The 15,994-nt window shown below is 45.8% G+C and overlaps 1 protein-coding gene and 1 pseudogene across 1 annotated transcript; one reads left to right on the top strand and one right to left on the bottom strand.

Annotated features, from left to right (window-relative positions):
* The first annotated feature begins 3,126 nt into the window (after positions 1–3,126).
* Positions 3,127–3,873, top strand: LOC120840671. The gene has a single exon (XM_040211279.1). The coding sequence runs from the start codon at positions 3,127–3,129 to the stop codon at positions 3,871–3,873; it is 747 nt and encodes a 248-aa protein (XP_040067213.1).
* Positions 3,874–6,303: 2,430 nt separating this feature from the next.
* LOC120840670 lies at positions 6,304–6,847 on the bottom strand (annotated as a pseudogene).
* Positions 6,848–15,994: the final 9,147 nt, after the last annotated feature.

Genomic DNA, 15,994 nt, shown 5'->3' with positions numbered 1-15,994 from the left:
CACAACATTTGTTTCTTTTTTTTTTTTTGTTTCTGCAGTGATAATTGTAAAAAAAGAAAAGAAATGTAGACATCGAAAAACATATGAAAAAAAAAAAGTTTCACGGGGGATCGAATTCGATCCTACGACGTGTAAAGCGGACGTCTTTCCCACGAAGCTACTGGGGCATATCGAAGCAAGGGGATCTCTTTCCTTAGTAATAATTCAGCCGATAAACAGTAAGTTGGGAAGTTTGCTACCGATCTTCCTTTAGCAAAAGCACTCCCGGGTCGAAGTCGGGATGCACCCCGCATTGGCGACATTCTGCCCTTGTAAAGAAATCGTACGCGTGCATATTCAACTCGAAGTAGACACGTCGTGCTTGACGTTTGCGCGAGCGATGTCTTAAGCCACGAGAAGGGAGCGACGGCTCGGCGACGTCTTCGTGCAAATCGGCTTGGTGGTCGGGCGTGTCGTACGGGACGAAGACCAATTCTTTTGATCAGTCCCAAATTTCTCTTTTAAAGGCAGACAAAATTTTCCGGTACCGCGAACGACAGTTCTGAAATAGAGGTCTCACGCCCGTCGTCCGCTGCCATCGCGTCCCTGCGAGTCCCACGATACGCGAAACGACGCACGCACAGAATGCTTCCGGTTGTCTGTGAAACTTTTTTTCCAATCAACGTATTTGCAGCTTTTTAGCAGCCACAAAAAATGGGTTTCATATTTTTTTCTATTTTTAATATTGAGTGTATGCCTTCAGTGACCCACGACTTTGATTAAATTTGGTGGTCGCATCGATACCTTAGAAAACGGCCCGTGACCGCCGAAAAGAGAGTGAGCGAGACTCGAACCGGCCAGTTCTTGATCGGCGGTTTTCCGGCGGAAAGAAACCGAATTTCGAGCCGCAAACTCTGTTCTGGGTAGTTGAGCTCTCATATGTCACGTACAACTAAAAACCTCGGCGAGCATAAATACCCTGTCAGTGTCCCTTTAATGTGCGCGCGCAGTAAAAAGTAAAACAGCTGCAAGCAGCGGATCGCTGGACCCAAAATGGTAGCGTTGAAAAAACGCGATGATGATTATAGTGACTCTCATGACTGCCGCTGTCCAATGATGTCGGAGTAAACTAGAATATTGTTGAATAGAGCGACTGCGTTGTCGGCAAAGTGCCAACGAAAAGGAATGCGGCACTCTGAAAGCGTAGCTTATTTAGTGACTCTAGGGTCGGCAAGGCACAGGACACACGCTGAGTTCCAGACATTGTTATAGTTCGGCTACTGTCGTCGTTGCAGCGATTGAACGCGGGCCAATACCCGAATGCTTCTCGAGCTATTGATTATCACGAGCCCAAATCGAGTGTTCACGCAGAGCTCGGGTTCAATCTATGAGCCCCATTCTGATATCGTCACCGAGCGGTACTGCGACCGCCCAGTTACGTCATCAAATTTTGCGAAGGAGAGATTGAATGGAAACGTTCGCTTTTTTCCTTGAAATTACACCGCGAAAAAAGGAGTTTCTTTGCCAGTGGCGTTGCGTGCGAGCATCCCTGAGCCCCACTAGTGCCAGTAAGCTCGTTTAAAGTGAAAACATTCCAACTGAATATCGTCCCTGAATCGTAGATGGCGACACCGATGTCTGTGGCCGAGAAACTGTACTATGACTCGTGGCACGGATAGTCCACCTAGTCCCATGTGCACGCTGCACGTTCACCGCGTGCTCTCGCCCGCGTCACACGGTACCGACGCTGCCCAGTTTGCTCGGCCGCTAAGGAAAACAGCTAGCCCAGCCAGCTCATCGAACGGAGTATGCCGAGCTGCGAGGGCTTGACGAAAATAATCCCTGGAGAAGGGGAACAAAGGAGACAAAGGACAAACACAAGCCTCCACACAAACACACCTATAGTCGGTTACAGGTTAAGAAAAAAGCTGGAGCTCCGCCCACAAACGTAAAGCGCCGCTTGAAATGCCTACGCCGTCAAAGAAAATAGCTCCCTAGCAACGCCGTTTTATCCCTCTCAAAGAAACGTCTTCTAGGCCAATACATAAATAATTTAGTTTATTCACGATACTTAAAGAAGTTGAGATACGTTATTGTCCACGCACGGGTTCAGTATTAATGGACAGGGGTCATGTCTAATGTTCCGCCTTCTAACTGACTTCCTGTCTAAATAGCTGTCTGAACTTCTGTCTTCCAGTGGTTTCGGTTTTGGTAGTCGAGAACCCGACTTTTTTGAAAAACTAAAAAAAAAAAAGAAAGGACATTATTATTTCGTAACTAATGCAAATTACCTTATTTTTCTTAGTTTTATATACTTTATAGATGAATAGTGTATGTTTAGTTGATTTGTTGAATAGAAAATCTTTTGCGTTTCCGGTTTCGACGAATTCGCGATTTGGAAAGTCGTTCTCCGGTTGTGTGTTCCACATGTTTTCCGTCATGGATCCCAACGAGGAAGCTGCGGAAAGTGATTCTTCGGATTCTTCTTGGTCGAGAGACCTACCGTCTACGCCAAAACGCTGGTTCAAGAAGCACAAGAGCGGCCACATCTTGAACAGCGGCCAACGAGAGCTCCTTCTGAACATGTACGTTCGGATGCGACATACGGAGCCCGACCTCGACGTGATTGAATCCTGCAAGGCAGTCAGCAAACTGGCAGGTGTCAGCGTGTCCAGTGTGCTTGCAATCAAGAAGGAGGCAAGTGCGAATGATGGGCAACTCGCGTCACCCTCTCGGAAGCGCCCAACAAATGCAGGCAAGAAGCGGCGTACTGCCAAGTACGGTGACCTCGTGCTGTGTGCCTTAAGATCGTGAGTGCATCGGTTTTTTCGCCGGAACGAGATGCCCACGGTTGAAAAGATAGCAGCCGAGTTCCGCACAAGCCCAGAACTCCCCTCGCTGCAGGCGTGGACCGTGCGTCGTCTCCTTCTTGACATCAGCTTCAGGCGAGAAAGGAGGGCTCGAAACTCGCTCATGGTCGAGCGAGACGACATCGTCGCTTGGCAGCAGACGTACTTGCGGGACATCACGCGTCACAGGCAAGAGGGCCGCCAGATTTTTTACCTCGACGAGACGTGGGTGACGGCCGGGCACACTGCCTCGACGGTGTGGGTGGACAGCACTGTGACTTCGTCCCACGACGCCTTCATGCGAGGTCTCACAACGGGCCTGAAGCAGCCGTCGGGGAAGGGCCAGCGCCTCATCGTTACGCATATCGGCAGCGAAGATGGATTTGTCCCTGGGTGCCTGGACGTCTTCCGCAGCAAAAAAACCGGCGACTATCACGAGGAAATGGACGGCCCTCGGTTCGAAAAGTGGTTCGACGATGTCCTCCAAAAACTGCCGACCGGGAGTGTCATCGTAATGGACAATGCCCCGCACCATTCCCGGCGGTTAGAGGCGGTGCCGACGACCAGTTCCCGGAAGGAGCTCATCCAGGGCTGGCTCACGTCGAAAGGTATTGCTTGGGACGCCAAGATGCTGAAGAGGCAGCTCCTTGAGATCGTGTCGTCGGTCAAGCCGCAGTACGTGAAGTACCGTGTGGACACTGCTGCAGAAAGGGCTGGTTGCACAGTGGTCAGGCTTCCACCCTACCACTGTGAGTTCAACCCAATTGAACTCATCTGGGCACAGATCAAGAATCGTGTCGCAGCCCGAAACACAATGTTCAAGATTGGCGACGTTGAGAGACTCCTCAAAGAAGAAGCTGAGCAGGTCACGGCTAGTAACTGCCACTGGTGCAACGCTGTGAGGCATGTCGTCGAAGTGGAAGAAAGCTTCAAACAAGGAGGAACGACAAGTGCTCACATAGAGCCAATCGTCATCGCTCTTAATGAAGGTGACACTTCTTCTGAGAGTGACATGTCCAGTGTGGGGCCCCTCGACGACCCGTGATGTCAACATCAAGGGGGATCAACCCTAAAAACAAAACGGTCCCACTCATATGCTGTAAAATCGGATGCGTGTCGTACACGTCTCCCGTGTCTCATGTTGTTGACGTGATGTTGTGCTTCATTACCTCATTGCACTGGTCAAGGCTTTTTGAGGTCTTTAAGGTCTGCCTTACATAATCCACTGGGCCGTAAGTGAGCAGCATAGAGTTTCCAATCCCTCAGCACTGTTCCACTTCCTCGAATCGGCTGGCCCAAAGGCTTAGAAGGTGCAACTCAGAGCTTGGAGTTCCTTCATGCACCTCGACCAACTGGGTCACCGCCTGTGGTAAGCGCAGTTAGAACGGAAACGGAGAGTCCGTATTGATATCTGTATGGATATCACCCCAATTCACAAATTGTGCGGTGCAATAGGGAGGCTGAGCTTATAGGGGCTTGCCTACAACCTCAGTCTCCTACTATCATGCCGAGTTTTATGGTTTACATTCTCGTAATGCCGAGCATTACGAGAACAGCGACTCGTGTTAGAAATGGGGAGAGCTAACTTTCACTTGCCAAGATTCGCGCTATTTAACAAGCTTTGCACTTTGTCTGTTTACTTCTATAGCTCGTTTCTTTTAGTACTGTTAATGTTTTATAGCTCTCTCGGATGAGCGTTAACACAAAGAATGTCAGTTCAAACGACACCGGGAAAAGGTAGGTATCGTGCATACCACTGGTTTTATCCTCCCTACATGCAATCGAAGGTGCAAAGGAGGCCGCTATAGCAATCGTCACTTACCATTTGATTGATAGCGACGAAAACTTGGCAGGAGTTGCACGCTTCACAACTGAGTGAAGGACGCCGTACAACGTCGTTTCAGTAGTTACACTTCGTTTATTTATCCACCGTTGCAAGCGAGGGCGCAGGCAATGCCTAGCAAAGGAACCCGGTGCTGGGGGTGCCGGCAGTTCACTCGTGCTGCTAATCTCGCTCATACATACTGTTGTTATCACTGGATGATGAGCGCTGCATTTTCATCTCGCCCCACGGAGTCCACAGGGAAGAAAAACGGCGATACCGGCACTGTATTGACAGGCGACTCGAGGCAGGGAACGCAGACCTCCAACGAGAGGAAAAAAAGAAGACGACGTCAGACGAGCGGCCCAGCGATGCTAAGCCTTGCGTCCGCTTTGAACTTTCCGATGGCGATACCATCGCCGGATCATCACGTCGTCGCACAAAAGCTACTGCGAACGCAAGTCGTTACCGTTGAGACTTCGCGGCATGGCCTCGCGTTAGTAAAATACCGTGGCAAGACCAGCATATTCGCTGAAAAATGCTGGTGTCCTGTTGCTAGGTCCAGGCTGCCATGTTGGAAGCTTTCGTCCGGAAAAAAATCAGGATTGGTCCGCAGAGGCCGTGACGTCACGAGGACGCTCGGGCGCGATTGGCGGTAAGTTGACGGCGGATGAATACATATCGATGTGCAGCTTTTTTCTTAACCTATAACTGACTATAGGTGAGCGAGCGAAAAAAAATCGTCCTGAGCCTGGTATTGAGACAGGGACCTCTCAATTTTCAGTGGAGCGCTCTGCCAACTGAGCTAACAAGGAGTTAGACGTCAGTAGACCAAACGGGTTTTATCAGCTGCTCCCAATCAAACACCAACAAGAGTGAACGGCTTGCATTTTAAGATTATGATTACAATGCAATTAAATGCAAACGTGCACGCGAGCTGGACAGGAATGAAAAAAATAAGGCCTGGAGAAGGGGAACAAGGGGAACACAAATCTCCAAGCACGGCTAGGTGAGTGATGTGTGACCAAACAAATCCGCCAGGGTCCTGGTATCGAACCGAGGACCTCTCAATTTCCAGTGGATCGCTCTACCATCTGAACTAACCAGGAGACTTCAGAAGAGCAAACGGCTTTTATCAGCTTCCACCGGTCTAACACAAACAAGGCTGAACGGCTTGCATTTTAGGGTTATGGTTATAATTAAATTAAATGCAAAGGTGCAAGCGAGCTGGACAAAAATAACGAAAACAGTTTAACAAGTTACTACGCGTAATCTATTAAAGATATTCAAATTACCTTGATATGACCAAAAAGCTGAAATGCACTTCTTTTTATTTCATAGAATCCTATTCTTTGTACAAATTAAAATGTATTAAGTGCGTGTACTTCAGTGACTAAGCTATTATCGTGATATATCATGAACTGCAAATAAAATATATTGTTTTGCCTATATAACAGAAAATAAACCTTGAATCTTATTTATTTAGTTATTTATTTATTCCATATACTTTTCAGCGCCCAAAGGCATTACAAAAAGGGGGGGGGGGGAGGGAGATAAAGTGAGAAAAAAAAAGACAATAACAAAAAATATTCTTTAATCATAAACAAAATACAAGTGGTAGGAACAATATATATAACAATAATTATTGATAGATTACCACAGTTTACAAAATCGGGTTACTATGTTCAAGCACTCGTCAATAGCTCGGAGAAAGAAAGTACAGTGTTTGATGAAAACGTGACATACGACTCGGGTAAACAGTTCTATTGGTAAGTGGTAAGAGGAGAGAATAGTATTTGAAAACGCGAGTACGGCATCAATATTCGCGAAACTTATTTTGATAATCTACCCTGCGTGAGATGAAGTGAGAAGGTTCAAGAAGTGATCTCTTGTTCATGCCCGTTTCGTTGTTATATATAATATGAAAGACTGAGATGTAACGTAAACCTACGGCACTTAAGCGGTTTCCATCCGAGAGAGCCATTGAGAAGCTCCAGCTCACAGTGTTGTCATACAATCCGCTGACGAATCTTACTGCCCTCTCTTGGACACTTTCGAGGTTAACACAAAGATATTGTGTTTAGGGATTCAACAGTGGACAAGAAAATTTCATAATGGGCCGTATATTCGTCATATATAATGTCTCCTTAACTTCGGGTGGGCAGTTTTGAAAGTTGCGTCCTAAAAAATACAACATACCGATTTCTTTTGTTGTAATTTTATTAATGTGGGACTGCCAAGATAAATATTCCTGTAAAATATACCCCAACATACTTCTGCTCTGGAGTATCAGTAAGCGCAGTGCCATTTAAGCTGTACAAGCAAAGAAGAGTTTGTTTTTTTTTGCTTTTGGAAGAGGCATATTATGTTTATTTTTATGTTTAGCCCCTCATCTGACGTCCTTGACACCAACCTTAAATGCAGTCTATGTCCCGTTTAAAAGAGCACCATCGTTGGAATCACGAACAATCGATAAACAAAGCAATCGTTTTCATAAACACCGTTTTGTTCAATATAGGCCCTTTCATTTATCTTTTTACACTACGCACTTTTTTCGCTCAGTAAAGTAGTATTTTAAGATTAATATTACCTGAAATATTGAATGAGAATACATTACGTACGTATAATTCGAGTTAACCGATTCGAACGCTTTCCTAAAATGAAGAAAACCTCAATCTAGTTGAGAATCTTTATTCTACAAGGATGCCAGATGATGAAATTTTTTTAATAATTGTGCTCTGCACGAAAAGCCGCTTTTAAAACCATAGTAAAAGGGAAAAAAATATTTGATCGGCGTACAGATGATTGACTAAAGGATGCATATTATGTGCTCGAACAGTTATAGCATGCATATTAAGGCTGCGGTCCCACGGCAGCCATCTTGAGCAAGCGTTAGTTCAACCAATAGATGGCGACACGCACCCGTGGGGTGGCCGAAACATTGGTTTACGGTGGGATGGCTCGAGCACCATCACGTTCCCCTCGTGGCCTTGCTCGCGCCGCTGCCAGCTGTGCTCAGCTAGCTCAAGTAGCGTGGCCCAGCAAACGGATGTATGCGAGAATGTCAGGCTGGGTATAAATTGTTCTCTGATATAGGGACATGCGGTTCGGCGGTTGTAACGGGCTTTCGCAATAAATCTTACCAAGAAGGAATCAAATGTTGACTTACGTGTCAATATTCTATCAATGAAAATTTCCTCTGCAGGAATGCACGCTCAGTAGACTCAATCTTCCAAGACACCACTGGAAGCGGACGTCAAGTAAACTGCTTCGCGATTTACGGTACTTACCTCACCATTTTAATGACGACTAAAAAAAGGTCACGAAATATTGTGTTTCACGGCGTCCGGAAGATGTTGTAAAGGTTGTTACATTATAGGGGGGGGGGGGGGGGGGGTCTCAAAAAACAAACGCCGTTGCAATATTTTCGGAAGTACCGACACACATAATGTTGTAAGTACAGCTTAGGAGGAATATAATGAAAACCATCAGAAGAAATAGGAAGACGTTTATTTGCAATGAAGACGCTAGGAATGAACGGCGTTTAGCGACGGCAAGTTATGAACGTTCGGGAATTTATAAGTCGACGTGATTGCTAACTATGGACATGCGGACAATGAAGAGCAGTTTTGTCGGGAGATGGTGTTGCGGTGATGACCTGATATCGGACGACTCATGGCAGACGAACAAGCAAGTTTCTTCTCAGCGAATGGTAAGTGTCTAGTGTCAAGCACAACACGTAAATACCGACGTTGTCGACGTTTCGAACACTTACCGCTTTCGACAAAAGTCCTGGCACCTGGGCAAAACTTTGTTGAAAGACTCGAAGTCTTCCTTGAGTCCAACGCCATCATGAACAATAACTGAAAACGATCCACTATACAGTCGGTGGGTGACGAAACGTATCCACATCTGCGGAGTCATGGACGTTGCGTACTCTAAGTGGCTGGAAGTTTACACAATGCCGGCCACGACGTCCAAACACGTCATTAACCGTTCTACGGTCTCTTTTACCTACTTTTGCCCTACCGAAAATATTTTTCTCTTTTCTCTAATAACGCGCCAAATCTTGCTTCAAATAAAATAAACAAGTTTTTGAAAAAGAAAAAAACCGGCATCAGGCATCACATTAGTGCACCATACCATCCTGCAACTAACGGGCAAGCAGAACAGATGGTGTGCGAAACGAAAAAAAGCCCTTTTGAAGCTTACGGAAGAAGCAGTTCAGTGAATAATCGCCAAGTTCTTGTTCCAGCGGCTTGCGACGGTCTCATCTTACACGAAAAAAAACCCGTCGAAGCAATATTGGGCGGACGAAGAGTCACACCCCTCGATCTCATGATACTATGGCCTACGAACAAAGATCGAGATTCCCAGATCGGGAGTAATGGCAGTTTATTCGGTCGGACAGCTCGTCTACGTGAGGAATTTCAGCGTAAGTCGGGCCTTCCATGTAAAACTTGAGTAGAAAAGGCTCTATGTTGGTTGACCAGGAGGTGTCATCTCTCTGAATACGTTGGATATCAATGCCCCTAAGTGTAAATATAAATAGATCACAAAACTCTCTTTGTGTATTGTGTAACTGCTCTTGTATTTGATAGTAGAAGCTATGGTGGTGATTTGGACCTTTCACACCAGGCACCTTTTTCTTATTGGTCGCCTCATACTCCTTTGCGGTTTAAGTATGCTTCAAGAATCTTTTGGAACGGGGACACTTTACGTCAACGAGGCCATTTGTTCCAAGTAGTCAATCAGGGAATGCTGCTAGAAATCCGTCCCTCATATTAACGAATAAGCCGCACTTCTGCACGGTGCAGTTTTCCTGTTCTACGTACAGTTGTAAAGCAGCATCCTCATTGATTCTACCATATACTGTTGCGGGTGAAGAAAGTCTTTGGGTACACGATACTTGAAACAAGTCTGGCACTGTACGTTGTGGTTCGACACCCACTAATGTCGTCATCCTTATAGAGTCTCATCATTTAATCATTACCTCGTCACCTCATATTGCTCTTCATCAACAGTAAGTACAATAGACTACCGCCATATTACAATCCAAGAATTGAAAAATTTAGTCGTTCAGTCCTCAACAAGTTTAATATTTATATGATGTTATTACGTTACATTACCTCGAGACGATCGATGTCCATCGTCGATCTTCAAATACTTATACCTGTATATAAATTAGACGCGCAAGGGGGGGGGGGGGGGGGGGGGGTTCGCTGGCCTAGTGCATGGTCTAGCGCACACCAGCTCGGAGCACTTGGAGCGAAAGCTCGCGCTGCAGAACCCACCCCGCCCCTGCCCGTTTCGATCTGGAAGCGCATCGTACGGGCGTGCGGTCGTGTGTCACTACTGCGCGGTGCACGTTAAAGACCCCAGGTTTGCGGTTGTACCGCACTGGCTAAATTGCTCATCTACAGCTGAGACACCAGACGACCACTAAGGCAGACTAACTTCCGGCTGTATAACATACACACAACAATTTGCAATTAGACGCATAATAACAAAGAACACAGCGTGCCGCCTCTTTTCTTTGGATGCCTTTTTTTTTAAACCAGCGCAAGCTCGTGCGTTCTCTCTTTTGAGACGGTAATACTCCTGTTACACGGGCACACTTAACCGCTGTTAACTCAGCTTAACTGCTGTTGCGCGGCACCACAGATACTCCACTATACTCTCGGACAGCTATTCCACAACAAGTGAAGAGCGAGCGTGCACTGCTTCGATAGATGATCAAGATGCTCCAGCGTACGTTCGCCCATAGCTTTGACTGCACAGCTGCAGAATGTTGTCGGCAAGTCTTGTGCGCTAACTGTGGCTTAGCATAACTGCAGATAAGTGTGCCCGTGTAACAGGGGTATTAGAATGGTCGCACATAAAACCAGCGTTTCTCCTACCCACCCGCTTCCTTCTCTCATTATGTGTATTTGGTTATAGCTAAATGAGCTATAATTATGGTGTATTATTGATATTTACTTTCAGTTTCAGTCAGGTAAAAGGAGTTTCGCGGGAACTAGAGCCAATAAATGAGCTGCGCTTAGAGTATCGGCACTCCCTTCCCCAACAGTGTTGGGAACGCCGCCATTTTGATGCTTGTGCAGAGCAGGCGCAACTGCCGATCATCATGATTCAAAAGTGCGACGTCCTCAGCATTAGATTTGGTGCTAGGAAGCTGATGCAATGTTGCTTTGCTTTGTCGCAAACTGTTTAAAGTGGAGGACGGAAAAGCGTTTCTTGTGATTTCAGATAAAGCTTCAAATAACTGGCAACCATGATTTTAAGCCACAATATAAGGCCAAGTGTCGCTGCTCTGAAGCGTAGCTTATTTAATGACACTATTTATGCTCTTGTTCAAGAGGCTTGTAATACCTGGAGGGGCCATGGCGTAAGCCCCGTGGATTCCACAAGCCACTACCTTTTGACACCTGCCTCTTCTTCATTGTTCCCGCTTGTGCCAGTAAATTAGCTACGATTCAGAGTAACGACATTTGGCTATATTGTGGCTTAAAATCATGGTTGCCAGTTATATGAAGCTTTATCTAAAATCACAGGAAACGGTGTTCCGACCCTCACAAAAATTTAAACAACCCGCGACTGAGCATTGCAATATTGCATCAACTTCCTAGCACCGCATCTAATGCTGAGGAAGTCGCACTTTTGGATCATGATGATCGGCAGTTGCGTTTGCTCTGAGGAAGACCCAAAATGGCGGCGCCCAAAACAAGTTTGGGGAGCGGAGTGCCGATACTTTCAAGCTCATTTAGTGACTCCAGGCATAAAGTGAACTCGGGTGTATTCTTTTCCTCTTCGTCTTCTTTGCTTATTGATTTCAATCATATCGAATAATGAACAGATTATATCACGCTACGCTTGTGTAATTATTTGTCTTAGATTTATTAGCCTGACCCAGTACTTAAACTATTCAGTTATTGATAGTAAATCTTCCAATATATATTTTTAAATGTGAGGGTAAAAAGACACGGAGATTGATGATGATACAGACGCCAACGGCGTCCTCGGAAATTTTTTGAACATTAGAAATCAGCAGTTTGTCTGCCATCCGCCAGGTAGCGCAACAAAACACCCAAACAGTTTTTAATTGTTTTTAAAACTAGCTAAGCTCTGCACCTATTGAGAAACCAAAACAAGATCATTGTGAATATTTAATACATCGCAATGTATATATATTCCAAACAATAAGTATTATTAGACGCCAATAAATCTGTTTGATGTCCAAAAAAGATATGCGTCAAAAACAGGTAAGTTTGAAGGGCTCCTGGAACGTTATGACTTTGAAAATGAAAAAAAAGCCATCGTCCACCTCTTGGGCAACCATTGTAGCTCTAAATGTTATAAAAGATTTTATCATAGTTTAGTTATTTCCTCAGCGGCATTTGAAGTACCATGACTCGAAGCACAAACAAGTGCTACGTTTGATATAAAATATCTAAACAAAACAATTTTACACAACATTCATTTTTTTTTATGCGTATTACCAATTATAAGCACTACATCTGTAGCTAATTTCATTGCCCTAGCGCGTGTCATTAAAGACATATTTGTGCTGAAAAATGACAATTTTAGGGCAATATTTGGAGGGATGAAAAAAAACAAAGTAGTGCAAATACCAAAAAAGTGTATCGTTACATTCTGCTCTGACATCATCTTAACAAAACTGCTGTATTGTAACCGTGTTATCTTTAATGGATCGTTCATAAAACGTGAACTAGCGGAGCAAGTGAGGGTCCGCGCAGCATATTCACAACGCTACAAATGCCCATGAACAGTAAAAACCAACACACACATGATATCAAATGAAAGAGCATTGCATTGCCTTTCAAATGACATCAATCCCACAAAACAGTATTTAAAAGGAGATGAGTCATGACCTGCCAAAAAGTACCTAAACTGCCACTTTCAGTGGGACCGTGGCCTTAAAGGCACGTAGGTCGGTAGTTATGTACTTGATTCTTTGAACCGCCTCTATGCACCAGCACAAACTGGCTACCTTCCACTCTGCCGGCAGCTTTGAAGATGACAAGGACATTGTGAACAAAATAAATAGACAAGAAGAAACAACGTTGGCGCATCCCTTCAAGACGCGATTATTAATTTTGTCACGGCCAGCGGCCTTTTCTGGGTTGAAGTTAAGAAGGAGGCTTCGAATTCCGTCAGCATTTATTTTAAAATTCAACATTGGAGATATTGAGTCGGCCAGAAACTGATGTGGCCCGTTTGGCATTGGTGAGACGAACATTTATTGGAAGCAATTATTGATGCGCACTGCTTTTTCAGTGTCACAAATACCAATGTTCCATTACTATAAATTGGCGGTTTGACAGCTTCTTCCTTTCTGTTACCCCTGATACAAATCCCTACATACAGTTTGGGGGTGGCTTTAGACGATGTTCCTGAGAATTATAGAAGCTTTTTTCGACATTTTTAATTGGTGTCTGTCGGTACTACTTAATTGTTCAAGTTGCCTTAGTTGATCGGGGGTTTGCTTTTTATGACATCATAAATTATCACGCCTTTCTTATGATGGCCCTCAGCTCGCCATCCATCCACAACTTATATTTACTCTGCCGTAACCTCAGTAGTTTTGAGGGTACGAAAAGATCAATTGAATTCTTTACCTTGAGAAAAACACATTTCGAAGATCAAAGATTATCTAAAGACGAGCTGAGTTCCTTAATTATTAGGGGCCCGTTCACACTTGCGACTTGGGACAGTCGCTGGAGCGACTAGCAAGAAGCGACTGGCGACCACCAGTGTCGACACCTGATTGAGCAACGGACCAGTCGCCAGGCTCGCTTCTCGCTTCTCAACACCTTCGCAAGCCTGCTAAACAGATTTTTTTTTTTTTTTTTAGCAAAGGCGCCAGCAGGAAAAATCTAAAAACTTAATGGTTCTTCGGAACGTAAAACGACGGCCATGTGTGCGCTCCCTCAACCGTGATTCTGTACGTACCTACCGTGCTGAAAATCTCGCCGATCTCGTTCCAAGCTTGGAGCTTTTTGTTCCGGTCCTCGTGGTCGGCGTTCCGCTTGTTGTAAAGAAATGATAGTCTTCGGCACATTAATAAGAGCTTCCGCGGAGAACTCCATGCCAGTCACCGCCGCCGTGCGGGCGTCGCCATTTCCGCGGGAAGCAGTGCCGGATGTAAATAAACGCACGCACCACTTCCGACGAGACTGTGATTGACTCCGCCGTCTAGCAACTCGTTTTTTCTACTTGAAAATTTGGTCAGGAAGCGACTTTCCAAAACTGGTCCCTAGCGACCTGTTTTGGTCGCTCCGTGACCAAAAACCAATCGCTAGTTGCCGGTCGCTCCAGCGACTGTCGCAAATGTGAATGGGTCTTTAAAGAAAAGAAAAAAATCTCTCCCCTCAGGCAAAAGTAGTCACCCTGGTTATATGGTCATAGAAGTAAACCCTCATCGGGACACAATTTCAAGTTTTTGCGTGAGGGCACCTTAGATAACCAATAACGACGTCATGGTTGTTGATTCCCTGTAAAAACGACGCAGAAGAAATGAAAGCATTTTGATTTGTATTTATCAAAAGAAGATCTCAATTATTGCAACGGTGAGCATCAGTTATCGTTGGTGATATTACTTTTTGGTAAAGACTGCAACTTGAAATAAAGTGCACGACTGAAGAGTAGAGGGAAAGAGTGTCAGCTGTTCGAAGAAGACTAAATTGCCATTGCACATCATGAAAGTTGAAGTTTCCGACTATTATAAAATATTCAGAGCAAAGAGATAGCACCGTGCCTGATACTTCCAGCAGTGTCTGAACACTAGAACCCGGTGGTATGTGAAATAAGCCAACCGTAAAAACTGCACCGTTTCGAATAGCTACCATAGACCGCACTGGCTCGGCACTGTTATGAATATTAGGGTAAACACTAGTGCTCTGTAAAGGCCGGTTCACATATACAGCGGAACGAGTTAAGGCAACGTAAGTGCTTCAAAAAGCTCTCATACGGCGCTTCCTAGCGCGTGACGTAGTTATAATATAGCGCGCGATTACCGCTTTTGTAGCGCCTCGTTAGCGCTTTAGTAGCGCCTTGTTAGCGCCTCAGTAGAGGATTATTAGCGCTATAGTAGAGACTTATTAGCGCTGCTTGTACGGCGGTTTTTTGCTGCGGATTAGCGCGTGCACTCCCCCCGCAGGGGGCACCTGTAAAAGCAGGTGTTTGGAGAGTGGCGTCTCCACGGACCCCGAGCCATGCGGGTTCGCCCGCCCACGTCTGGCTGTGCGTGGCTTTCCCGTGTCCGGGGAAAAGGGCATCCTGGTGGTTGAGCCGAGCCCGCGGTAGGTTCGGACCCTTCGGGGCCCCCCGCGTGAGGCCCCCGCTTCTCGGCCCCCGCTTCTCGTAGACGGGAGTCCTGGTAAGGCCCGGCCAGGATGATTCAGTCTAGTCGCCACTTCTACTATCCCCTCCGATCTTTCACTTTTACCTTTCCTGTTTCTTTTACTTCTCTCTCATTTCTCTTACTCCCTTTTCACCCCTCTTTGGCGGCAAGGGCTAACCTTGGGTAGCAATAGACTTCTGTCTTGACCCACACTTGGGTATAGTTTCCCGGCAGCACTGTTAGCGTAACGTCACCAGCCAAGCCGTACTTGTTAGGGTGCGTTACCTAACCCCTTGTTGGGCTCGGTGGTGGGCGGTGCACCGCGGATTCTGAACACTCTTTTCCCTCCTATGGCGCCCCCCTCTTCCGAACCCCGTTCAGGGCAAGCCTTTAAAAGCCGTTGTCTTGAACCCAAGACCATCGACAAAGATTCTGAAGGAGAAACATTTACGTAGTTTTTTTGTTGTTCATTCACTTGATGAACAAAAACCTGTTTCCAAGCTGTCGCCCTTTGTTGTTGCGAAGGTACCAGAAAACCTTGTCGGATTCTCCTACAAGGCTAAAAAGCAGCACTCTGGAGACCTCCTAGTGGAGATAACCACCAAAAAAGAGAGTGAAGCGATCCTTAAACTGACTAGTTTTCTTGGTGTTAAAGTGTCGGTTAGCCCTCACCGCACGCTCAACACCATCCGTGGGGTCCCTCTCCGAGGACGACTTCTTACACACTAGTGAGGAAGAACTTCTCGAGGGACTCCAAGATGTTGGCGTTGTTGCCGTTAAGCGCATCATATTCCGTAAAAATGGTGAGGAAATTCCTTCCAAACACGTAATCCTTACTTTTGAAAGAAACACACTGCCAGAAACCATCAAGGCAGGATACGTTAACTGCCGCATCCACCCATGTGTCCCCAACCCCCAGCTGTGCCTCCGTTGCAAGCGTTTCGGCCACGGATCACGCAGCTGTCGAGGGAAGGAGACGTG

This window comes from Ixodes scapularis, unplaced genomic scaffold (genome assembly GCF_016920785.2).
Source record: "Ixodes scapularis isolate PalLabHiFi unplaced genomic scaffold, ASM1692078v2 PGA_scaffold4__175_contigs__length_147842914, whole genome shotgun sequence".
Taxonomy (NCBI): domain Eukaryota; kingdom Metazoa; phylum Arthropoda; class Arachnida; order Ixodida; family Ixodidae; genus Ixodes; species Ixodes scapularis.
This window is presented reverse-complemented; position numbering and strand designations above follow the sequence as displayed.

Coding starts and splice junctions, on each gene's coding strand:
- LOC120840671 (XM_040211279.1), top strand. CDS start 3,127: ATGCGAGGTCTCACAACGGGCCTGAAGCAGCCGTCGGGGAAGGGCCAG.